This window comes from Poecilia reticulata, chromosome 13 (assembly GCF_904066995.2).
Source record: "Poecilia reticulata chromosome 13, P_reticulata-male-v2, whole genome shotgun sequence".
In the NCBI taxonomy this organism is placed as follows: Eukaryota; Metazoa; Chordata; class Actinopteri; order Cyprinodontiformes; family Poeciliidae; genus Poecilia; species Poecilia reticulata.
This window is the reverse complement of record NC_088842.1, coordinates 30,438,561-30,465,089: the sequence shown is the minus strand read 5'-3', so window position 1 is coordinate 30,465,089 and position 26,529 is coordinate 30,438,561. Positions and strand designations below refer to the sequence as shown.

Genomic DNA, 26,529 nt, shown 5'->3' with positions numbered 1-26,529 from the left:
TTTCTTACCATTTTAAAACCACGAAACAAATTTTAAAACCCTTAGCTAAGGATATAATGAACTCCACCTTTCATTAGGAATGATTACATGTCACATCTATTCAATTTCTCTTGATCATTCATTAATATTCACATTTTATGCATGTTTTTATGTGTCAAAGCGTATTATTCATGCCAGCATGTCTGTGTTTATGTGGGTCTTTTTTTCCCTTTCAGTGTTCCTCCTTTGCTTTTCTTTTTCTCTTGTAAGATAAATAATTTAGCCTTCCCTGTGAAGCAGAGAGATGAAACAGGCATTCATGAAAAGAAATAAAACAGTCATGAGCCTTACGTTTACCCCGTATATTGTCTTATTTCCGTAGAGGCGCACACACAAATCAGGCCTCATCAGCTGTGTGCAGGCAAGTCGCAAGATTGAGCAGCCGCATTTGCATTTTGCTTAGAGTGCTTGGCACACAAACAGGATCTCTTGTTAGCGAGTAACAAGAATAATAGATGACATCCTGCTAAAATATCGACATATCCCTTAGAGCCGGAGAGCTGTTTCAAGGCATTAAAAACAACAGCGGGCGCCAAGGATGCCTCAGCACGTGTAATTGGTGTCTGAGATGAATACATGAATGTTTTATTTCATATAAACACTTTTTTTTTAAAGGCAGTATGTTTTTGAGCGCTGGAGTGATAGTACTTCCACACGTCAGAGTGTATTGGCTTAGCAATGCTTTCCAAACTGAGCTACTTAACACCTCAGGCTTTCTGGTAATACCACACTCCTCCTCCTCTCCCTCCCTCGGCCTTCCTCACGGGGCGGGGGGTGCTGAGTTGGTCGTCCATGAAGGTTGCTGCCTCAAGGAAAAACACAAACCTGCTAAAAATACCAGCTGAAGCTCTATGTCGCTTCTCAAAAACAATACAATTCATTGAAAAAGTTGGACGGTCTCTGCCAGATGGGCTATTGTCTCATTGCTAAGTGCTCATTGACTTTTCACCTGGAAGTCGTCTTAACACCCTGTTAGCTGATTATTCACAAATCTCCTTGAGAAGAAAGACGAGGATGTAAGAAGATAAGAGCTTTACTCTTTCCAGGTGACGTCCCGCAACAACAAACACAGGATTCGTCTCGTTTGCTCGAAAACTTGGAGATTCCAGTGGATTTTATTCAAGTTTATTTGGATAGCACATTTCAGCAACAAGGCAGTTCAAAGTGTTTAACAGGTAGATCCATTTATCACCAACTTAAACAATTTGCATCAGTTTATTTGCCTATCCATCCATTCATCCATTCACTGTCTTCCACTTCCCAAACAACCCAAACGTTCCCGGCAAACAAACGAGAGTTTGATTAAAATGGACATAAGAGGGATGGTGTGAATGCTCTCCATCTCTAGGGGTTTTTCACACCTGATATTCTGGTAGATTCGGTTCGATTGGCGACCAAAATTGCAGCATTTGTTACATTTTCAGCTAGTGTGGTTCCTTTTACACTGCACTGTGAAACAAACCAAACCCTTTGAAAAACCTGTTCCCCTTCTCGCCTGTGGGGGCGCTGCACCAACAACCACTGACGGAAATGACACAAAAACACTGAAGAAAACGCTGAGCGAAAATGTAAACAAAAATGGAGTGGCGTCAGATTTTAGCAGTTGGAGGATTTCTCTTTTGTCTTTGGCAAAAGATTGTGAGCCATTTCTCCCAGTAGCACTGGACGTCCGCGTTCGTTTTGGTTGTTTTTAACCCAGAATGCCCTACGCTGTAGTCCACTTCCTGCTTTTGGAGCGATCTCCGGTCAGCGTGGATCTCACTCGAATGGGACCAGAGTTCACTTCAGAATTCACACCTCACCAAACGAACCGGACTTTCTAGACAAATGTAAATAAATTAAGGATACATAAAAATATTAGTAGGTTTTCCCATTTTGTGTTAAAATTGATGATTTAACACCTTAAAAATCTATTTCAGGTTGTGATAAAAGAGAAGAAACATTTCCCGCTTGCATTTTGTTTTCTTGGTTGGATGAAAACAAAGATATGCTGATCTCACCCGATGCAATATCATTAGTGTCCTCTTTTTATTCCTCCCACCAAATCAATCCTACTATCTTCCTCCCATCCCCCCATCGTTCAGCATCAAACGGATGATCGGAGAGAGGAGGAGAAAATTCTAAAGAAAGAAAAGAAAAAGATGGAAAACAGGCGAATGTACTCGGACTGGAACAGAGCGTATTGATCTCACGATGAACTGAGAGGCCAAAGACAAACGGACCTCCGGTTAGGCAGCTTTGTGGCTCAGCCGACCAGATCCAACGAACCAAACAACAACCACAAAAAAACAAAACAGTTAAACCGTTCCTGCGGGAGGGATTGCAGCTCAGAGCACCTCATCAAATACTCGGCATAAGCCTCTGTGGATTTCAGATTGCTGGTGTCCACCGATGCTTGAGCTTTATCCTCCGCTAAAGGAGGCGAAAGAAGCACCGGCCTGCAGCGGCGAGGGCTATTTCTGCGCCTTAAAGATCTTAATGTGGCCTGACCTTTGAGACTGAAGGCACGGGGCGAGGTGGACATGAAAGGGCTCACGCAGAGCGCAGTCATCCCTGCTGGGGGGGGACACAGAAAGAGAGCAGAGAGACTCAGCTTTCCTTTAGACACACCGCCTTCTCAATCTGTTTTTACTCTACATATCGTATTTATCCAAAACGCAGCAGACCACACATCTTTCTGCTGCTACTGCTAACGGTAAAGGTGACTTATTATGCCTCTTTGAACGTGTTAGCATAGGTGTTTGCTATACAAAACATGTTCATTACAATTCTTTTGCACAAAATTATTCTTGGATAATGAGATTAGAGGTTCAGCGATTGCAGTTTTCTGGCCAATCGCCGATTATGATCTATAAAAATCGTAACGTACCAATTCCGATTTTGGCTGATACCAATTTTTTAAAATCTGAAATATCACTAAATATAGCAAGAAAGTCACTTAGCTGGCAACAGTGGGGTGACTATTAACTGCAAACATGCAGACATGACCTGGTGGGCTGGTCTGTTAGTCAAACCTCTCTAACGGGAGAAAAATTAGGTCACTGGTTGATTTTTAGACCTTTGCTGAGGTAGATAAGATTAAGAAATAATAACTTATTCCTATGCATGTATTGGCTGATCACTGATCTCCCAATATTTATGAAATTTGCACCAATAAATAGGTTGAACAATAAATCAGTGGACCCCTAAATGAGATTTTAATTTGCTCAGTTTAGGGGTCTGTCACTTTAAATACAAATAAGCTGCTGCTGGCCACACAACGTTCACACTCAAACAAGAAAATGGCTGATAGCAGATGCACAATTATGCAACCATACGTCTTTGAAAAGCAGAAGTAGAGCCTCCTGCACAACCAGCAAGAGCTGCGTTTCTACTGACCATATAATTTTGCGAATTGGAATTTTTAAAATAAATTGGCTTGTTTAAAAAAAAACATGTTTTTTCGCTAAGTGAGGTGGTTTTTTCAGTTGTAATGAAATTTTTGTTTTCTTCAAAACTACAGTGGAAACACTTTTTTTGCATCACACGAGTCACATGATCAACAACAGAATGTTAGTACTGGCAGAAATGAAGAAGGTGACAGGAAGTAGTTGGAGAATAATGGCACAGCTTGTTTTTTAATGACGTATTGAGTGAACAAACTTATTCATTACTTTATTTGTGTTTCTTATTTAATGTAAACACAGCAATTGCAAAATTGTGTCTTTTTGATTAGCAGAATATCTGGAAAGTTTGTAATGGAGACACAGTCAAGAATGCAACGTGAAAAACCAACAGGGTTTTTTTTTCTGCTATGTATTTAATTGCTCTCCATTTATGATTTTGCTTTATGTACTTAATGTTCTGTTTGTAATCTTTCTTGACTCTTGTAAAGTGTGTTAATTGCTTAGAAAAGTGCTATGCAAATACAATTTATTATTATTAATTATTATTATAAAACCAGCTTACCATAAGTCCTGGCGCTCAGCTTGGGTTGCTAGGTAACGTGGGGAGGTCCGCTGGGGTTGCTGGGCAACATGCCGGGCTTCACTGGGGTTGCTAGGTGACGGGCAGTGCCTGCTGATTTGTGACATTGCATTATGGAGGTTTTTGAAACGACTAATTTTTCAGACACAAAAAAATAGTTCTTATGTGACGTCACCATTTGTAACTGGATATGGAGTTGCTATGGCAACAGCAAACAAGGCAAGCTAAATACTAGCTCTCTCCTCGTTCCTAACTGGTAAACAATAGAAGTATGTTACAACTATTACTCGATTAAAATTTTTGAGTTCTCTACCCACCTCTGTGTAATACTAAGATAAATATATCTGTGATATTTACTGTAGTACGTACTGCCGAACTAGCAAAGTTAGCTTGGCTAATGTAGCTTTTATATGCTAACTAACACGGACAGTACTTACTCTGCCTGTCACCTCTACTTTGCTATTCACATGAAAAGTTCGTACGTCCTTTAAAAAGCCGTTTAAACATTTATTTCTATGGATTTCTATCTGCGATGCTCCTCCAAGGTGTTCGTTCTCTTCGTGTTTACTACTAAGACCTACGTTTGATTGGAGGCAGCTTGTTCACATCGTCAGACATGTTTTCATATATATAATATATATATATATTTCTTTCGCACATTTAAGTCTCCACATATATATATATATATTTTTTTTTTTTTTTGCTGGCCTTGAAGACGTGGGTCCGCTATGGATTGCTCTGCGCATGCCCACTAAAATGGCACTGATCACTTCCGGGTCAGATTTGTGGAAGTTGAACTATATTGCCAAAAAAAAAAACCACGCAGTTTTATTTCTTTTTTAATATAATTTCTCGGGCTGTTTTTAGGAGCCGTAGAAACCCAAATGGAAGTAACAAAAAACATGCAAAATGCCTCTTTAAACATCCTTACGGTCTTAACCCCAATCCAAATCTAAACCCCAAATCAAGCCCTGACCTCCATAATCCTCTTAGAGAAGCAAGAAAAGGCGAAATATCCTCAGTTTGCGTGTTTGCTATCCTTAGTGGGACCGTTTAGTGATTAAAATACAACAAAAGCCCCGGATGGCGGTGCAGCGGCGGGCTTTAGGACCCAGCGCGTCCAACAGTAAAGAGGAGGAGACGGAGGAAAAGTCGGAGTGACAGGAGAAAGCTGACACAGTAACCGCAGCATTAAGGAACCACCTCGCCTCTCTGCGAAGAGGAGGAGCAGCAGGAGGGACACCGGGGATGTTCATCTGGGGACGGAGAGCCTCCGACAGAGGATGGGTGAGCAGGTGTGACATCTCCATCATCCAAGCAGCCGAGGAGATGCCGATAAGTTTGGCTTCCAGCTGCTCATTCGAGGCTCCCGCAACAACACGTGTACCTGTCCCGCACATAGACAGTTAAACTTCACGCATATTCTATACGAGGAAGGACATCGTGGATGGTTTCAGCTGGGACCTGAAGGTGAGAACATTTATGCTGATTTACACCTAAAAGCTAAATTTAAAGAAATGGCTTTCATGTTATAAGGATTTTTTTCCAGCTTTGTATTTTACATTAATTTTCCTCCTACAACCTTCAAATAATCTGCATCTTTTTTTTTTCTTTTCTTTTTTTTATTTGCTGTAGCAGCTTTTTTTTTTCCTGTTAAAAGAAAGCAGAGGTGCAGAGCATCCCCCTCATACTGCAAAGCTCTATTGTTTACTGGTCCACTTAATGGTTTACAACCAGCCTGATGTGCAGTTTTAATAATCTGTAATCAGATAAAGGCGGAAAGCATTCTTATTAATCCCCAGGTGATAATTCAGGATGATTTTAAATCTTCAATGCTTCATGCAGGGGGGATAACGGTGAAAATGCAGCTTAAATAATGGGACACGCAGTGTGTTTCTCTTGCCAGGAGTCCTGATTAAAAGCAGGGGCTTTCTCTGCCGTGGGTGGGCACGCAGCAATCCACTCAGTCTGAGGAAAACAACAGGAAAAAAACACGATAATTAAAGGAAAGAAGCTTTACAATCAGGTGAGATTAGAAAATCATTATGGGGTTTAAAAACTAGATGCAAACAAACAAGATAAAGGCAAAATTAAATAAGATAAGTCACTTAAAACTAAGCAAAAAGGGGCAGTAATATGCATAAAAATGATTATTATTTAATAATAATTTAGGGAATTAATTTGCTAAGTTATCCTTATCCTAGGTGTTTTATTATTATTATTATTTGGAGATGTTTTCCAAACTGCTTTTTTTTACTTTAGCAGCCCCATTAAGAGAATCACAGATTAAGAGTTTAATACATTTAAAAATAAACATTTAATTTACATCAGAGGTGAACAAACTTTTTGCCATGTGGGCTAAAAAAACACAAGAAGTCAGAAAAGGCATCTATAAAAGACTGAAACTGAATAAGAACAAATGGTAGTGGTAGCATCATGCTGTGGGGCGTTTTTGATGCTAATATGTGAAGAAAAGAGAGGCTAAGCTAATTTATGCTAAGCTAAGATAATAAAATTGTCTCACATGGAAGAGGGAACAAAGCTGCAATACAAGAACAAAAAACAATACTTCAAACAAAGTCTATAACAATAAATACATTATTATTTAAATTATTAAATGTAGATGTAGATTTTTTGTCTTTTATTCAGAATTCAGTTTTATTTTTTGCTAAACATTTAGTACTGTTTTAATCAAACAAATATTTCTGCATGAAGGAGAGCTGTAAATCATCTGAAACATTAACTCTGCCTTGCTGCCAGCAATGCTTCAAAACTAACATTTATTTCTAATATCTTTGGATTCCTTTCTTTCATATTGATGTTTGTTTTTCTTCAGAAACTGTTGCTTTATTTAGCTGAGTTTACCACAAATTTCTCACTGAATTATTTTTTTTGTCCTCATTGTTGACAAAGCATGACTTTAATTCATTTGTATCTTTTTTGAAAATGTACCTTTTTTTGTTTAAATCAATCTCCAACCTCAAGTTAGGAAATCAAATTTGTGCCATTTTTGTATTGTGATCGAGGACCAAAGAAAATCACCGTGAGGGCCTTACATGGCCCCTCGACCGCACTTTGGACACCCTTGATTTACATTTTAAGTTAACTAAACAGACCTTAAAGTAAGTGTATCTTTTGGTAAAGAACATAAGCGAGCCGTTTTCCTTTAATTGATGCTGATGAAACGTGTGGCGCCTTCAGGTCGCTGTGCTGCAGGTTGGATGATGTGAGCAGTCAGGATGACGTCTGTGCAGAATCTGTGCAGTTACTGCAGGAATGGCTGTGGCAGTTTGTCAGCTAATCTGACACTTTCACAGCTTTATTCACTCAGAAAAAAGTGTTTGTTTTTTTTCAAACAGCAAAAAGGCTGTTGACAGTGTGAGGCTTGATAATTATGCTTCAGCACAAAGACCAAATGAAAACACACACATCATGGACATAAATATCATTATTTTAGGCTTTATTGTTGATTTATTCGAACTGTTATTTATTCAGCAGCAAATTCAGTGAATTTAAAATTTTGTCTTCTCTAATTTGTCCAGAATCAGGTGTTTTATTTATTTTAAAAGCAGTTCTGATGCATGTTTGGTATCAAACACTCAATAGTGTCCAACTTTTAACAATTTATTTAAGGTGAAGTTGAGAAGTTAAAAACATTTCATATGTTTGTGTGGATAGTAATCATGCTTTTTTTTTTTGTTTTTGCTTATTAATGTTTCATAAGAATGCTACTTTGAACATTTGATGTCTATTTAATCATTTATGTTAGTTTTATGTATTTAATGTTATTGACTTAGAAGTATAATTTATCATCTTTGTTGTATTGCAGCCTTTTCTTATCTTCTTAGAAAAATTTCCCCTCGGTAGACGAATAAAACTCTTAGTTTAGCTTATCTGATGTTAGCTTAGCTCTGCTTATCTTAGCTTAGCTTAATTTCGCAATGTACCTGAACTATTAGCGGTTAGCAGAACACTGAGAACGCTGGCATTATTGCGCCTCTACTGCGCATGTGGGACACTTTCGGGTCGTTTGCCCGTTCAGACTGCAGAACACACACAGGTCGGTCGCATTTGGAAGTGTGAACGGCAACGACAAAAAAATTTAATTTGACAAAAAATCGGAATTGGGTCACTTCAGGCTGCAGTGTGAACTTAGTTGATTCCACCAACGTAGCTTAGCTAGAAACGTGCGGCGCGTTTTAAATCTTGTGATTATTAATGATCATTGAATAATCACATGTTCGTTGTGATATATATTGTTATTGATTATTTGTCCAGCCCCATGTAACATTTTGGTTCAGTCCACAGTTTCTTTCTTCACAAGAAACTTTTATATTCCACAAAAAAATTGGAGTTTAGTGATAACTGGGAGTCTTTTCTGTTCAGTTTTTGGTGTAAACTCAAGTAACTGCTTCTCAGTGTGTACAAGTATGAAACAACCCCGTGTTTGCCAAACATTGAGGGCTGTGCCAGGTATGTACAGTATGAATATGGGGGTCGCTACACGCGCAGGGTCCTTTAATGAGATGCTTTTCCAAACTGCAGAAACACGTCTTTTAACACCACATTAGAGCTGAGCCGGCCTTCCTACTGGCATCCAAACTTTTCCAGGATTCAATTTAATGTTGAAATGCTTAATTTCTAAGAATCCAGGAATCTGCCAATCCCTTTTCATCCTTATCCTTCGGCCAGAGCTTTAAAAATGACATTAGATGTTGTTTTTTTTCTTTTTTATTCTAATCCACACTCTTACTTTTTGTCTTGTTGATGATAAAAAGCAGTAAAGCAGTTTTTTTATCTGGTATATAAACAAAATTGTAGTTGACTTGAAATTTGAGGTACCTAGATTATTAGGTTGTGTTCTCAGTTTCATGTCTCACAATAACAAAAATGGCTTAAAACAAAAAAAAGCTACATTGTTGTATTTCCTTCCTGCTATTTATAGTTTTTTTTTTACATTTATAAAGGGGGTTATAAAGTTTCAATCTGGTGCAAAAGAAACTCAAATGTACCTAGCAAGGCTAGCATGTGTATATTGGCAACTTGTTAGCGTTAGCCTCAACCACCTGGAGTCACAGAAAGCAACAAAGACATTTGTTTGCCAGGCATTTAATCTCGTGACTGGAGATTAGATATTCCAGTCATGACCAAATTTAGGACCTGTAATTAACATATTTAAAGCCAACTTACATTTTTTAAGATATTTTATAACCTTAATTATTTATACATGAATTTAAGACTTTGTGCCAACTATGTGGATTAGCAAATACCTGGTAGAAATTCTCTCCATCGCTCCTCAAGAAGGTTGTACACGGCTTGGTGGTTAAACATTCTGAAAGCAGAGTGTTGGAAAGACCAGGAGCTTTTTTATGCTTCATATGTACCATATGTTTGTAAAAACTGAAGGTATAATGTTTACTTTATTGTGCTATATGTTGGAGCTAAGGACGTCAATTTATCTTTTCATTTATCATTTATTCTGATTAATATTTTGCAGTGCTAAGAATTTTGGTTTATTGTTGTCATTATAAATTCCAAAACTATCCGCATTGTCGGGTTTGATAGTTTTAATATTTTCTCCACTGGTTGTTCAATGAAAGCATCAATAAATACCATTAAATGTAGAAATATAAGTAAATACAAATAACACTTCTTTATGTGGTTGGTGTCCTAAAGAAGCTTATTACATATAGTTACCTTAGTAACAAGTAGTTATCACTTTTATTGTTATCATAATAGTACCACTAAGTATTGCCACTATGAACTAATATAAACATATGAACATGGAGAATACAAAAACATGTCCTTTCATTTATATATCAGCTGGCTTGGAACCCATGATAACTGCTGGCAGTTCTAATGAAATTTATCTAATTTATCAATGTATGAATTTTTCGTTTTTATTCATGAATGTAGCACTTTTTGCCTTCCATACGAGCCAGTACATCTATAAATTTCATCCCTGGAGAGAATTTCAACACGTGCACACACACACTCTCCACAAACAGCATAAGACTGTGATCTGCAGCCAGTTCCTTCACACTGTATCTTCTGTCTCTAACATACAAAACGACACACTCCCTGCAGAGAGCACCATGTGCAACACATTGCAGATGGATGATTTCTTATTCCTCTGGCTTCTCTGCACATGAGCACCAGCTGTGTGTTCTTGGTTTGAGTTGGAAATGCTTGAGAGTAAATGATGCAAGGCTGCAAATGACTGCAGCGTCTGATTCTCCTATAATCTGCAAACAGAACGAGTTGCGTGTCAGAGGTCAGATTGGGTGTACGCCGCGGATTGATTAGAGTTTTTGCACAGCGAGGTTCAAATAGTCAGCGCTGAGTGTGACTGTGTTTATCTGTTTTTATTTTTAACCATGCAGAGGAAATAACTGATCCTCTGTGGGTGTAAAATGACAGAAACCTCCTTACCAGGAGGTTCAGTGTTTATCAAGCCAAGCAGAGGAACAGCACTGAAATGGCAAATTAGCCTCAGCTTCATTTCTCCTGCAGTGAGCGCTCCACTTGACAGTGAATGTGTTTCCATAGGAACATGGTGTTACTTTGAGCTCTCGATGTTCCTGCCTGTTTCTTTCTTTCTTTTTTTTTTTTGCTTATCTTTTCTGTTTGGTTTCCTCCGCACTCGTCAGGCAGAGGCAGAAAGAGAAAAGGGTTGGGAAATGAAATCAATAGGGCCATTTAATAAGCAGCAGGGCGACTTGGATTTCTTCCTCCTACTTTGGCATCTCTCAAAAAAATAAAACATTTAAAAAACCCCAGCTTGGGTCTCCTCAGCCTGACATCTCTGTTAGTCAAGATGTCTTTTTATTAGAGCCTGCGAGGCGTGTGCAGCTCCTGCTTTTATCTGCATCCGCTCGATTTGTATCAGCCGAGGCTTTACAGCAGATAACTTCCAGGATGATTAGTTGGCGTGTTGCGCCGAGAGAGAGAGAGAAAAGACTGCAGAGTTGCTGAAAATCCTCATGAGAGTCAGCACTGTCACTGAAGATTTCAGGGAGATTTCTTTGCATTTCATTAAAGAAGTTTAGTTCGGTGGATTACGCAGGGATAACTATGTGTTTGAGAAAACCGCAAAACACAGTTTTAAACAATTAATCAATTTGCAATTAACTGTCAATTAGTTCTTTAGCTTAAAAGTTGTCCCAATTGTTTAATAAATTCTGCTTAATATAACAGGTAGTGTTAGGGAGACTGTAGATGAAGGAAAAGGGAGTACATTTCTGCCAAGAATGTCAGAAATTTGAAGATCAATCTCAGAAATTTTCTAGAAAAAAGAAGAAATTCTTTGAGCTCCAAAGTTGAAAATGTGTGAGGGGAAAAAAAACCTCATAATGTTTAAGATAAATCTCAGAAATTTTCTAGAAAAATCTTGGAAATGTCTGAGCTCTCTGGAAAAACTTTACCTTTTGTTAAAACTTGGTTATAAAAACACAAATACTTTCTGTTGTACTTTGCATTTTTATGTGTAAGAAAATTATGTTGCTAACAATTTTTAGCCTGATTACAAATTAAAAAGTCTCCATCTGCATCTTCAGGTCAAATTTCTATCATTTGTGAATTAAACAAAATCAGTCCAAGGACCACAAATGGTCCCTGGACGCCTCAGCATTAACCGACAACATCCCTGCTCCAAACGGATCGTCTGTGATTTTCAGGGTCGTCCTTGCAGGCTCCTCTCCACCCGACTGGATGTTTTACAAGCTTTAGTCGGAAATGGAGTCAGGCTGACAATACAGCTGACTGACGTCTTTTTACGGTGGCTGGGCAGAGAAGGAGCGCAGGCGGAGAGGGGCGGGCTGTAATAAAGCTGAGTGCATCGCTCCTGGAATGAGGCTGCAGGAGTCTGCATGCCTCACATGTATTGTCTCTAAAAGGGAGGCGGACATGTTTGTTGTTGGAAAAGAAAAAAAGAATCACTCGAGGTGCTTCCCCTGCAGGAGGCGAGCGCAAAATAAAGCCACACCGGCTAAAAATACCCGGTTACACCATTTCTTTCCTCCTTCTTCTGTGGTGTGTTGAAGCGCGTTATTGAATCCATCGTGTGAGCTGCTCTGAATACTGACTGATGAGCTATTATGTAGTTTGGTGAAATGACACTTCATTATCCAGACTGGAATGAAAGGACTCTCAAGACACAATGAAGATTGCTTTTCCATATTTTCTCATTAGATCGCTCTCAGCAGTATTTCTCCTTCACAAGCTGCTGATTTTTACATCTTTACGACAAGAAGTTCATTCATTAAAAGTGTTGCAGACTGGAAAACAAGTTAAAATGGGTAATACTTTATTTACAGATTTATGTAAACTCCAGTTTGTTTGTGGCGGCGTGACTATAATTAAACTCAAAAACCAAACTGGTCTGCCTATAAACCTTGGTTTGGGTTTGGTTGAAGTGAACTCTGCTGCGGTTTGGATGCATATGTGAACGCCAAACGTACTGAAGACCGCTCCAAAAGCAGGAAGTGGACTACAGTGCAGGGCATTCTGGGTAAATGACAACCAAAACAAAAGCGCTAATCTAGAACTCGCTGGAGAAATGACACGTTGTCTTTTACCAGCGACGAAAGAGAAATCCTACAGCTGCTAAAATCTGACGTCACTCCGTTTTTGTTTACATTTTGTGAAGAAAGAAGTGTCTTCTTCAGACGTTTTTACAGCATTCTCTTCAGTGGTCTTGGTGCAGCACCCCCAGAGGTGAGGAGGGTAACAGGCTTTTCAAAAGGTTTGGTTCATTAGACTCAGTGCAGCATAAAAAAGAACCACAGCAGCTGAAAATGTAACAAATGTTGCAATTTTAGTCCCCAATTGAACCAAACCTACTGGGCTATCAGGTGTGGAAACATCCTATATCTGAAGTCTACAATGTGTTTTGTTTTATTGGCATTTTTTTTTTGTTTTAAGTCATCTTAAAGTGGTCCATAGCTGTGAAACAGAAAGTCATGGTCTTTGAGAGAGTCGATACTTTGTAGAACCAACTCTCACAGAATTTACAACTGCAAGTCTTTTGGGTGTACTTTTAAAATCTGCTGGCAGGTTAAACCTGTTTGAATTTTAGTGACCGTCTGAAAACCCTTTGTAACATCTACTGTACACAGATTTGCAGTATTTTTTATTTATTTTTATTTTTTGTAACTTCTGGTTCATTCTTTCCTTTTCAATCTTTATTTTAACAACCCACAGTGGGACTTTATTAGCAGTGAAATCTCTATGGGTGGCCATTCATATCACAGTACTCTGAGCTGCCGCCAAGCTAATTAAATAGTCTGAGCCCAGAGAATTACTGTGGGAATCAACTTGGGTTGCAGAGACAGAGTAAACGAGTTGATTATTATTTGATTATTAGAAACACTGTAGTATTCTTCCTGTGGTCCAATGAGAAGCCCCTTTAAAATGATTGGTTTTGACTATTTGCACGTGACGTCACGTTCTCCAGAACTCCGCCCACTCCGCCATGACGGACATCAAAACAACCAATGCGCTCCTTTAAAGCTAGTCTTAAAAACAGACGTTTGTAACGTAATGTCGCTCCTAATTAGTTGATTTCACTTTAAAAATGGCCATAGGGTGCTGCGTGGCCGGCTTCGCAAACAGACAAGGGTAGAAACCAAACTTGTCATTTTATTGTAAAACTTTTAATGAGGAAAGATAAAATTTGGTGTTAAATGGATATCAGCCATCAATCATAATGACTGGCAGCCCTCGGGTAACCGCGGATTAGCAGCAAATACTTTTTACCAAGTAAGAAGACTAACGTTGACTTACCTTATAAGAAAATATGATGGATTAAAAAGATATCAAATATCGCATTATGGAGAAGGTACGGGTCTAATCATTAGTAACCATGGCGACTATGCCGCACCGTCATGTAGCCTAGCATGTATGGAAAAAAACTGGTTAGCATCTCGTCCTGTACGTTTTTAATGCTGCTCCGGTTTAAGGGGAAACGCTGTTTATTGCACAGTGATATAAATCATGTGGTGTGAATTCAAACAAAGTCATTAATTTGATGAACACGTCAGGAGAGGGGAAGTGCAGGTCGGTTTCTAAGCTAGCTGTTTCCAACTCCTGTAAATCCCGCCGTCTACGAGCCCCAACCAGGTGTGTTACGTTCACAGACAAATTAGCTCGACTCTAACAAGTAGAAACCATGAATAAACTGGCAAAGAGTTCAGTACTCCCGATTCTCACCTCCGACGTCCATCATGGCGCCTGGAAGTGACGTAGTTGCAAAAGGTGAATAGGAATCTAATCCAACTCATTTGGCTGAAGAAATGTTAGAAGTTCAGTGAGTTGTGATAAAGTTTTAGAAATATGATACAGATTAAGGGTTTTCTCAATTTCAGTTTTGTTATTTCGTTAGTTTTAGTTAACTATAATAAAATTGTCCCACCACTGATGGTTAATTTGTGATGTCACTTACATGGGTTGTAATTGATTTATAGTAAAACTAATTTCTTTATCAGAATCTATCAAAATTTGGTGTTAAAATGTGAAATCTAAGTGTTGTTTTTGTCTTCACAGACCTCACTGTCTTTGTTGGACAGCTGGATGGAGTCTTAAGGAACTGGGTTATTTTGTCACTCTGAAGCCATAATTCAAAACCAGACAACTTTTGTTTCCTGAAGAACACCGAGCCAATGTTCACCCCTGGATTATACTTCTGTAGCCTTATTTCTTTCACTCCTAAATGTTAAAATCTATCCCCAAAACTAATCCTGGATGTTATGTCTTTATGAAGTGTCAGAAAGCAAAGCCAAGGAAATATTTTTTTACTGCTTCTGCTGCAGCTAAAGAGAAACAAGGGCGTCTAATTTATCAATAACCGTTATTGTCACTTTTTGCTATTTGAGAACAAAATTGGAGACCAAAGCGTCTCCAATAATCCAACACAACTTTCAGGTGCTGGGATAAATTCGGCATGTGCTTTTTTCCTCTGGACCCGGCGCTGAAACAAGAGAAAAATTAAAGAATAGGATTAAAGGTGGATTATCACAGCAGCTGCCTCTGCATAAGCCCATCGAGCCAGCCGGCTTGTAGATTACGTTTGCCTGTTGATGCGGCCTCTGGAGCGGTTCGTCTTTAATGGAGAACAGAGACGAGCTGGAGCACCCCCTGCTGGGAGAAAGCGCCGCCAACAGGCTGCCGTCCAGCCAGAACCAGCAGAACCAGGTGCCGGTCGGGCTTTTTAAGGGCATTCTGGTGAAGTGTGAGGAGGACCGAGCGTACCCTCCGCTGGGCTGGAGAGGCTACTGCGGCCATCCTCCGGAGCTGCTGGACGCCTGCGCCCTGCCGCGCAGCCTGGAGTCGCTCTACCCGGCCGGGCCGCTGTGGGGCCAAGCGGACCTGCTCAGCAAGGAGTACCTGGAGACCACGTTTGTGGACATCCGGCCCGGTTCGGCGCTGGAGAGGAAGCTGCTGGCCGAGGCGCAGGACTTCCAAAGCGCCCCCTACAGCATGGATGACGAGGACGACCTGCTTCCTGACTCTGACGTAAGAAAGAAAAAACAACTCCTGAGTTTAACTGAAATCTGTAAGAAAATGGTTACGATAAGGAAATCTTGTACAGTTTAGAGTGTAGCTAACCCCCAGTCAACTTTTACTTAGCAGATAAAGTGTCTAATTATTGGAAAAGGATTAGGGACACTGGAAAAAAAGAAAAAAAAAAATTTCCCACAACATTTTGACATTTCCCCCAGAATTCTGGGTATTTTCTCAGAAAATTTTGACTTGTTTTGCAAAATTTAGACTTTTTTTCTCAAAGTTCTTTTTGTTTTCAAAATTTAACTCCCCCCCCCCCCCCCAGTATTCTCACTGATAATCTCAGAATTGTAACTTTAACCTCAGAATTTGGGCCTTTTTTTCCCCTCAAAACTTTTTTTTTCTTAAAATTTTGTCACCTTTTCTTAATTTTTTTTCCTCCGAATTTTGAATTTTTTTTCAAGATTCCAACTTTAATCTCAGAATTCTGACTTTTTGTCAAATTCTTAATCAAAATTTTGACTTTTTTCCTCTTCTGACTTTTCTCAAAAAAAAATTTTCTGAAATTGATAATTCTGTTTGAATTTTGGCTTTAATCTTCAACGATCAGACCCCTAGAAAAGGTTACCATTCGGAGATGAAAGAATTCTGACTTTAATATAATCAGAATTCTGATTTAAAAAGTCTTTAATCTTAGCTAATCCTTTTCTGTTCTAAACAGGTTTTCTAGGGTTTCATCTTCATGTTATTGTGTGAATTTTGACATTTTGACAAATTTGTTTAGTTCCACATTATGTTGCCTGAAACTGCCTCAGTGCTGCCCTCCTCAGGTCGAACGGTGCCTAAGCAGTTGGACTCTCCTATTTGTCTTGTGTTGATGCGAAGAGCGGCCATATTGAAAGGCAAAGTCGGTCCTACGAGTCGTAACTGGGGGTAGTCAAAGTTGTTCCCAGTTTTCCAGTGGGAAATCGGTTTGCAGAGGGATTTTCAGTTAATATTTCCAACTGGGGAGTCAGAATTTCCCAGTTCAGAGACTAAATAAGTAAGAAAGTGGAAAGATATAGTGAACTTTGACTGAGTTCATATAGAAATAAAGCAACCAGTAGCATAAAATATAGGACTTTAGACGCTAAAGTAACAGAAATAAATGTTTTTCCGGCAAAGCGGAATAAATTTAAGGAAACATATTTAGTTTTTCACTGAATCACTGAAAGGCGGCTCATTTCTCTTTGCATTCTTGACTCTTCTTACTGTATTTTTACATGAAAGCAAGAGACCTTTATGTTCTCTGTAGAGCTACTGGCGGCTGAACAGGAACCTAAAATAGATATATGAGCAATGCATTCAAGGTAGGCAGCAATTCGCCTGTTTCTGTCAGAAAGCCAGGTTATAAGGTTATATAAAGCTGCTCTGGTGCTTTAGCACAGGTATCAACAGAAAAAGAAATGTTGTCTCTTTTTAGGAAACCATGAAACCATATGTGTTGAAAGTGTCGAACACTCCTAGATTATTTATTTTAAGGACTGTTTGAGTTTAGATTCCCAGCTGAGGTGAAAACTGCAGAAAACTTTAAGTTTTCTCTCAATCTGTTAAAAACATATTTATCCTCCGTGTTTGTGTTGTTTAAAACACTTCAATAAATTTAATTTAGAATATTTAATGTTATTGCAGCTAAGATTATTTAGCATAAATACAGAAAATGTCCAAAAAAATGGGTTTGCACTGTTTTACTTTTCCTGAGACAAACGTACTGTTTGTAAAAGTACCAAATGTAGTGAATTTTGCAATGTTTGAAAGCTGCAAAATGAGCTGATGAAAAGTATTGATTGTGAGCAACACAAAAGCTCTAGAAAGCAAGTGAGAATATGAAGCAATACACATGTTTCTGTGATGGTGCAGTAGGGCCATTATAGATTGGGGGGGATGAGTAAATTTCTCCCAGAAAATTAAGAATGTTTGAGCCCAAACTCAGAAATTTTCAAGAAAAAACTTGGAAATATCTGAGTTTGAGGAGTCAAAGCAACAAAAAACACTGTTAACGACTGAAATCACTAGGGCTGAAACGATTAATCGAATTAATCATGATTAATCAGTTATTGAAATAATTGTCAACTAATTTAGTAAATGATTCATCATTATTTGATTATTTAGAGTTTATAGATTAAAAAAGGCCATTTCCTGAAAGAACAACACACTCAGAGCAGTAATTGGCCAAAACTACAAAATGTGTATATTTAGCAAAAAAAAAAAAAAAGAAGATGTCTCTAAATATGTTCTGCAGATGATTATTGCTAAAGAAATTATAACATGTTCACTGCAGGAATGCTGAGTCATTGCCTTTTTGGAAGTAAAATGCCTACTTTTTTTAATTTAAAAAAGGTATTTAATAATTTATTTCCATCTTGTAATGTATGTCTAATGTTTAAGAAAAGCTTAAATTGTTATAGAAAGATCTGCAGAATATTTTTTTTATTTGATTAATTGATTAATCGTCAGAATGATCGTTAGTTGCAGTCTTAGAAAATAGAAAATGAGCAGCAGAAGAAATAAAACACTGATTGGGGAAGGAGAGTTGGAAACAATCTTATAATTCTTCATTTTTACATCTAAACAAGTCATTGAGCTGATTTTTGTGGGTTTTTTAGTGTATTTATTGTATATTTGAAATATGCCTGCAGTAGTCTCCTGAGTTGAATAGCTAATGTTCTTTTTGTGTTAATTGGGGGCAGATATCATAAGCTTGTCCTTCTTTTTGCTCCTTTTTATCCATTACATGAACTGTTCATATTTATTGAAGTTCTCTTGTTGCTGTCCTGCTCATTGTTGTCCAGTTTGAACAGAAGTCTCATCATTGCACACGAGCTCCGCCGTAAAATCCTGCGCTGCACTCAGTCCACTGCAGCGGGAGTTAGCCGCAGATGAGGAATGTACATCCCACAGGCGTCACAGTGGGACGGACGTTCAGGCAGATGGCGATCTGTGAACAGCTTCTTGAAAATCCCTAAATGCACCAGCTGTGTGTGGCAACAACGCAAATACCTGGATTAATGTTCAGAACAAACACAAAGCTCCATCAGGCAAATTAAATGAACAAAAAAAAACAACAATAACATAATTGGTTTGATAGAATCTGCAATATATTATAGGAAGGAAACGATTAATCGAATTATTCAAATTCAAAGAATTTTATATATCCCCTGGGTGCAATTAAAGGCAGCATGTAAAGCATACATAAAAATAAATACTTGATAAAAAAAAAGAGATGGGATGGAATACAATATGCATGATTATAATTAATCGATTACTGAAACGATCATTAACTAATTTAGTAATCGATTAATCGTTAACTGGAGTATCCAAGTAAAAAAAAAAAGGCAGTTTGCAGAAAGAACAACACACTCGGAGGAGTAATTAACAAAAAACTATATAAAATAAATACACATTTTGCACTTAAAAAAACAAAACCTTCCTTTTCTGTGAAAATGTTCTGCAGATGCATCCATTGCTATAAATAATCAAGTGTTCTCTAAAGGAATGCTATGTTTTGTTAATTTAAAAAAAATTATAAAATTATTTATTTGCATCTTTTAATGCATTTCTAATGTTTAAAAAGCTTAAATAGTTATAGAAAAATCAACAGATTGTCAATATTTTGTTTTAGTCCGATTAAGTGATTAATCATCAGATTAATCGATTAATACAATAATCATTAGCAGCAGCTTAGAGCTTGATCACTGTAGCATGAACAGAACGACGACTGCCACATGCAGATGCATAGACACAAAGTTGGGCCCACTTTGGAAATAAATCATCAAATCGTATTTTTGCATTTCAGGACTTCATAATTAATTTGTAGGAGCAACAAAAGGCATTTAATAGGATTGGAAATGTGCTTTTAAAACAGAAGGACATTTGCTTGATGTGCAGCTTGTTCATGCAAAAAAAATGAGCTAAGCAGAGTAGCCTGGTCGGGTTGGGGAGTCGGATCGAATATGTGGAGCCGTGCGCAGACGTATGAGTCACGTTGGCCTGCAGTCAGTGGAGTTTGTGCACATTCACAGCGTAACCCCATTAAGTCACAAGCAAAGTTTTTCGGTTGCTGTAAAAAACACGTGAGATTAATAAAAGCAGAATATTTTTTCTGCTTTCGTGAGAGTGAAAGATTATTTTACTGAGTTTTCAAATTTAATAACTTGAAAAATGGACGTAAATTTCTTTAAATAATCTTTTATTTGTCTCAAAAATGAAAACCTGGTGTTTCCTCGTTCCTGCTGCTCAGATCTGGATCTAAAAGAGAAAAATATCTGCAGAAACTGTCCCCCCCTGAATGTTCTCTGTTTGGGTCCCAGGACTCGTCGATAGATGACCTCAGCGATACGGACAGCGACGGAAACTTTCCCCTGATGATCCCTCAGGACTACCTGGGTCTGGCCTTTTTCTCCATGCTCTGCTGCTTCTGGCCGCTGGGCATCGCCGCCTTCTACCTGTCTCAGAAGGTACAAGCCTGAACTCACACAGTCCAACATGAAGCACGCCTGCTGCGGCGGCACGCCTGCTGCGGCGGCACGCCTGCTGCGGCTGCACGCCTGCTGCGGCGGCACGCCTGCTGCGGCTGCACGCCTGCTGCGGCTGCACGCCTGCTGCGGCGGCACGCCTGCTGCGGCTGCACGCCTGCTGCGGCGGCACGCCTGCTGCGGCTGCACGCCTGCTGCGGCTGCACGCCTGCTGCGGCTGCACGCCTGCTGCGGCGGCACGCCTGCTGCGGCTGCACGCCTGCTGCGGCTGCACGCCTGCTGCGGCTGCACGCCTGCTGCGGCGGCACGCCTGCTGCGGCTGCACGCCTGCTGCGGCGGCACGCCTGCTGCGGCTGCACGCCTGCTGCGCGGCACGCCTGCTGCGGCTGCACGCCTGCTGCGGCGCACGCTGCTGCGGCGCACGCCTGCTGCGGCGGCACGCCTGCTGCGGCTGCACGCCTGCTGCGGCTGCACGCCTGCTGCGGCGCACGCCTGCTGCGGCGGCACGCCTGCTGCGGCTGCACGCCTGCTGCGGCTGCACGCCTGCTGCGGCGGCACGCCTGCTGCGGCTGCACGCCTGCTGCGGCGGCACGCCTGCTGCGGCTGCACGCCTGCTGCGGCGGCACGCCTGCTGCGGCTGCACGCCTGCTGCGGCGGCACGCCTGCTGCGGCTATCGTGCCGCTGATGTAAACTCCTAACTTTCTGTCACACGGGCCAAAATCATCAAATCAAAGATACTCATGGGCCAAGAAAAAAATAAACAAATTAAAGTAATAAATAAAAATCTAATTTAACTAATTTATTGAATTCAGTTTAATAGATTACATCAATTAAATTCAAGTTACATTTATTTATATTTTATTTTAAATAAACTAGATAAATATTAATATGGAATTAATATTTAATAATTTAATAAATTGACTAAATTAAAATGTAATTTTTAAAATTTTTTGATTTATTAAATAAACAAATTGCATTTTAATTTATTAAATAAAACATTAATTTCAATAAATATTTAATCTATTGAATTTCTTGAAATTAAAATTAAAATTTAACTTCAATTTAATTTATTAATCTATTAAATAAATAAATTGCATATTAAGTTGGTTGTACCTATTATGAAAGTTTACTCATAAAAACACGAATATTTTGTGTTATAATTAAGATTTTCCACTGTAAGAAAATTGTCAATAATAATAATGTCACCCTGATTAAAAATAAAAAGCTTAATGAACAAATTTGTATTATTCTTGAACGACAGTTGAGGCCACAAAGTAATCAGTTGACGTGCAACAAATGGCCCACGGGCCGCACTTTGGACTCCCCTGGTTTAAATGTAACAGAGTTTTTATATATTTTGAGACAAACAGAAAAAACACACATTGTAAGAACTGAAACCTGAACAGTTTTCTTCAACATCCTGATGTTATTAGAGCAAATATCAAAGTTTAAGAAACTGTAAAAGTATTATTTTGCTGCGATGAAATCAGAATTTATTGTTTAACTTTGTTTTTTTTCTGATTCCTATCCTCCATTTTCAGAAAAAATAACCAGAACATTTAGCTGCTTAGGATTTATTTCCATTTTTGATTTAATCCATAAAAATATCAAAGATAACAATAAATAAATAAAATAAAGTTGTAATATTTTCGTAATACTACAACTTTATTCTTCTTTTATTTAAACTTTATTCTCGTAGAAATGTGTTCTTGCATTATTTCCACTTTATTGTGCCTTTATCTCTTAATATTAGGATTTTTTTCTCATACAACTTTATTCCTTATTCACGTAAAATTATGACTTTCCTGCATTATTCCAGCTTTATTCTTTCATTATTTTGACTTTATTCTCGTACGACTTTATTCTGGTAATCTTATGACTTTTGTATTATTTCAACTTTATTCTTGTAATACTACGAGTTTGATATTCATTTTTTTCTTTGCTTTTCTTTATTACTCCACCATCCATCTTCAACAGAGTCGCCCTTCAGAAATAAAAACATCCACTAAGCCTTGCAGTGTCAACAGCAGCAAAAAAACATTTTCTTAAAGATTGAATCAGAAAAAGAGCGAAACCTCGGATGGATTTCCGATGTTGTGGAGCGTTGCCTAAACCAGGGTCAAACTCGGAGACGAGGACAGAAAACCCTGATGAATCCTGAACGCTGCTTATGATTCAGGGATGGAGCATAATGTGGGATTAGCGAGTGATTGAACTGAGGGGAGGAGAAAAGCCATGCAGGACAAATACCCCTCTCTCTGATTTTACTTCATTTTTTATTTTTTTCCAGAACCACTAATCCTTATCCCACTGTCTTCTGCTTTCCAGACCAACAAGGCATCAGCTCAGGGGGATTTTCAGGGCGCCAACGCGGCGTCCCGCCAGGCCCTGTGGCTCTCCGTGCTCTCCATCGTGTTTGGCATCATAACGTACATCTGCGCCATCGCAGCGCTGATCTCCTACCTGTCTGCAAAGCCATCGTAAGAGCCGCGGCTCGCACATAGACGCGGCGCACAAAGACACAAATCCTCCATGAACATCAGCACATCATCTGTAAAATAACGAATAAACGAAAAGATTTTAACCACGTCTCACTGGAACAGGACGAAATGCAGCCCAGAGGACATTCCTCTACGTTCAGGCTCGTCTTTCTCACTGAGGTTGAAACATTTGTGTCACGCTTGTCATCACATGTGGAGCTTAAACTGAATTTAAAGGTGACCTATTGTGCTTCCTAGAAAATTTGTCACTTTTGGGTGTCCAAAACTGACAAATTTAAATTACAAATATTTATTACGTTTAAAATGCAAAAATTAGTTTATTGTAATTTTTCTTCTTCTTTAGTTTAACTGATCAATAAAAAGTATTTTTTTTATGAAAACCTTAAAAACCCAAAACATAAAAAAGGCTACAGATTGTTGCTTTGTTAAAAAAAAAAAGAACAAGGGGAGAATTTATACATTTTTCTCTTCAACAGTTGTTTTATATTTTGTTGGCCAAATTTTTATCGCTATTGAACTGTGGCCAGGGGACCAATCAAAATCATTTCAAGGGCCACAAATGGCCCGCCAGCCATACTTTGGACACCCCTGGCCTAAGAGCAATGCAAAACATTTTCATTAAACTTTTTAGCACAAAATCATTCTTAGATAATGGGAATTTGCCAAAAGTACTCGTGTTTAGCGGCGTTCAGAATGAGCCTCTGTCACTTTAAATCCAAATAAATGGTTTATTTAGCCACGCCCACTAAACTCAACGTTTACACTCGCACATAAAAATGGCTGAAAACAGATGGGCTTTAAACTTCATACAAACGTATTTTATGAATGGTAAACCAATAGAAAAACACTTTTGCAGCGGTAAAGCCATAGATGTATATTACTAGATTGCTGTTAGCTGCTGAAGCTCGTGAAGTGAACGTCCAGGGGCCATTAATACACATTGAGTCATGTCCATAAAACCATTCTGCTTCAATTGTGGGATGAGCAGGAATCTGTCACAAAAATAGTTGTATCTATCGCCCTTTTTTTAATTTCTATAAAATATGGCTTAAATTAAAGCTGAGAAGGTTGCTGATGTATAATATGTACTGTCCCCGGATAAAAAATCTGGAAACACTTTGATTTTTGTCAAGATCCAAGAGCGTATTGAGCAAATTTCTCTTTTGTAATGTCAATGATGTAGTTTTACATTATTACCGCTGTATGAGCCGTAGTTTGTTAAAACCTAACAAACTACGGCTCCTGTGCTTTATGAACTATTTCATCCTGTTTGATTATTATGAATGTCACCACAATCTATGGACAAACAAGGACATAAGTCCAGTTTTTATTGTTTATTGAGCTGTTGGAAATCACAGCGGCTCCTGGTAAAATCAGTTAACCAAAAGCGCTGCAGTTCTGCTGGCGTTGCTAGGTAACGGGGCTGGGCTGGGCTGGCGTTGCTAGGTAACGGGGCTGGGCTGGGCTGGGCTGGGCTGGCGTTGCTAGGTCACGGGGCTGAGCTGGCATTGCTAGCCAATGGCACAGTTTCCTTTTATTGTGATTTAAAAATCTGTAAGTTATTGAAACGGCTCATTTTCCAGACACCAGAAAGCATTAACTTATTGTCAAAAAATGCAATAAGGTGATTTATTTTTTTGTTTATTTGTTTTTTAAGCTCTTTGGCTGTTTTTTTTAGAAGCATTTGAAACCCAAAATTATGCATAATAGGTCACCTTTTAGTAAATGCAGAATTTTCCACAATGTGAATGGATGACAGTAGACACAGGAAGAGTCAAAGTTCGCATATTTATCAGAGTTGGAGGCGAATCCAGCTGGACTTTCCACATCCAGCGCCTGCCGAAGCGAAGTTTCTTCCTCAACGTCCCACCCTGACTTCACCTGTCGTTTACCTGCAGAAAGAACTGCCTTTTGCTGTGTTTTAAAGCCAAGTTTTATCTTTATGATGATAAAAACAGAGTGCCATTATATATGAAACGAAATGAAATCAAGATATGAAATGTGGATATTTTGAAACGCATCTGGAAGTTGGAGTGAAGAAAATGCTGCTGGGAGGAAAAGTGCCAAAAATATCGAAGTGACCCGACTGTGAAGAAAATCTTCCAAAAATGTAAATTCACATATATTTTTTCCTGCTAAAAAAGGACTAAAATACACAGGGAAATGGTTTTGTCAGGCTGAAGCCATAAAAAATGATAGCAGTGCACATGTTTAGATGTAAAAAATAATAATAAGGTAAGATAAAAGCTGGAAAAGCTAATGTGACGAGTCATTGTCTGCATGGCACTTTTGTGTTTTACAAACATGTTCATAGCTTTATCTGTTTTGTTATTGGGTCCAAAGTTCTTGAAAGAAAAACTTTGATAAACCCTAAAAAAAAAAAATCTGACCATATTGGTTTAAGTAGTCATTTAAAGAAAATATCCCAGTAAAATGAAGGAAGCATTTCACATCACGTCTCTGCAATAGGATGGTACCAGTGAAGTTTGGTTAGTAAAAAAAATACAGAAATTAGAATTTAGCAGAATCAGTAAAACGGATCAAATCAAAACCTTACCACATATTTTTGTCTAGTTTTTAGTTTTTGACGTCGTGTTTACAAATGAAAGCTAGAAAATACTGACGAGTTAAACTTTTATGCCACAGGATTGAAAAAAAGAGCCATAAACCAAAGACATTTTAAAAAATTTAAAATGTGGATTTCTGAAACTGCTAGCTTAGCATTAACGTCTTCAGTCAGAGACTGAATGAAGCTGGTGTGATACAGACCGCTACAGGAGATCCTTCCTACCCACAGAAATCAACAGCAACGCTTTGAATAATTTGAGCTACAACTTTTAATTTACCTTTGAGGTTAATAACGTATTTGTAAAACTCAACTGAAATGAATATACCAGCTTGTTTAGAACAACTGGTGTCGCAAACTCAACCTTAAAATAATGAGAAAAACTGAATTAAAATGATCTAAATGAAGCTCTGAAATCCATCTGTTATTTTAAACTGGTTCAATGTGATGCTGCAAAACTGTGATTATTTCTCCGGGCTGTTAATTAGGTTCATTAATATCTTTGTGATTCGTATTTTTGCTTTGTAATATTTACATCTGCTTCCCAAAGGCTGTTTTATACAAAGGCGTATCAGGATCATTATAGATGGTAATAAAAACAGGAATAAATTACAGACAAAAAAAACTCAAATTCTCTTGAAAAAACATTTTTGTGTTTGAAAAATTTGCTTGTACAAAAACTGAAATTTATGAGTTTAAAAAGTTGCAAATTTGCTAGAAAAAAAATTCACAAATTTTCTAGAACATAAAAATTTCAGATTTTGAAAATTGCCAAAATTTTCAAAATATAAAGTTAACTGGAAATTTTGGTATTTTAAGGACCAAAACTAAACACTTAAAATATCACACTTATGTATGTAGTTGTTATAATATTTAACAGTTTGGATGGAGAATCTGGGCATTTAAGCAATTTCCCCTTGAGGATCAATAAAGTCTATTTTAAATAACGTAATTAAAAAATAAAATCATTCAAAATTGTTTTTTTCCAAATCAGTTTCTTTCAATAAAAAACTGATTAAACTTTAACAAAAACAGCAGGTGTGTGTCTGTGGAGAAGTTTTGGTTAAAACATGTTTGTTTTTCATTCAGTTAGTAGAAACTCATACATTGAGAATAAACTCAGAAATGTTTTAGAAAAAAAATCTATGAAATTTACATAGTCACAAATTTTCTAGGAAAAAAATCACATTCAAAAGTTTTCTAGAAAAAACATGGAGATTTCTGAGTTTGAAAAAAGGTTGCACATTTGCAAGAAGAAACTCATACATGTTGAGAATAATCTCAGAAATTTTCTGGAAAAGAAAATATATCAAATTCTAAGTTTGAAAAGTTGCAAATTTGCTAGAAAATAACATTTACAAATTTTCTATAAAAACTTAAAAAATTTTGATTTTGAAAAATCAAAACTTTGCTTGGAAAAACACATTTTGAGAATAATCTCAG

The 26,529-nt window shown here is 38.2% G+C and overlaps 1 protein-coding gene and 2 long non-coding RNA genes across 7 annotated transcripts; 1 reads left to right on the top strand and 2 right to left on the bottom strand.

Moving 5' to 3' along the window:
- Positions 1–1,117: 1,117 nt before the first annotated feature.
- LOC103475107 (uncharacterized) lies at positions 1,118–2,716 on the bottom strand. Its single transcript, XR_535290.3, has 3 exons — positions 2,262–2,716; positions 2,040–2,159; positions 1,118–1,858 (listed from the first exon to the last, which is right to left on the bottom strand). It is a non-coding gene; the product is annotated as an uncharacterized LOC103475107 (long non-coding RNA).
- A 2,139-nt stretch (positions 2,717–4,855) lies between these two features.
- On the top strand, positions 4,856–26,438 carry tmem91 (transmembrane protein 91). 5 transcript variants are annotated; one of them, XM_008426507.3, is made up of 4 exons: positions 4,856–5,475; positions 14,548–15,516; positions 19,854–20,000; positions 22,348–26,438. In XM_008426507.3, exons 2-4 carry the CDS (start codon positions 15,109–15,111, stop codon positions 22,501–22,503), a joined length of 711 nt encoding a protein of 236 aa, XP_008424729.1. In that variant the 5' UTR covers positions 4,856–5,475; positions 14,548–15,108; the 3' UTR covers positions 22,504–26,438. The 5 variants fall into 5 exon arrangements, with proteins under 5 accessions (XP_008424729.1, XP_081470825.1, XP_008424730.1 ...); XM_081614699.1 differs by lacking the exon at positions 4,856–5,475 and adding an exon at positions 6,008–6,031; XM_008426508.3 differs by lacking the exon at positions 4,856–5,475 and adding an exon at positions 13,346–13,623.
- On the bottom strand, positions 5,820–7,660 carry LOC103475105 (uncharacterized). The gene is made up of 2 exons (XR_535289.2): positions 7,122–7,660; positions 5,820–5,973 (listed from the first exon to the last, which is right to left on the bottom strand). It is a non-coding gene; the product is annotated as an uncharacterized LOC103475105 (long non-coding RNA).
- Positions 26,439–26,529: the final 91 nt, after the last annotated feature.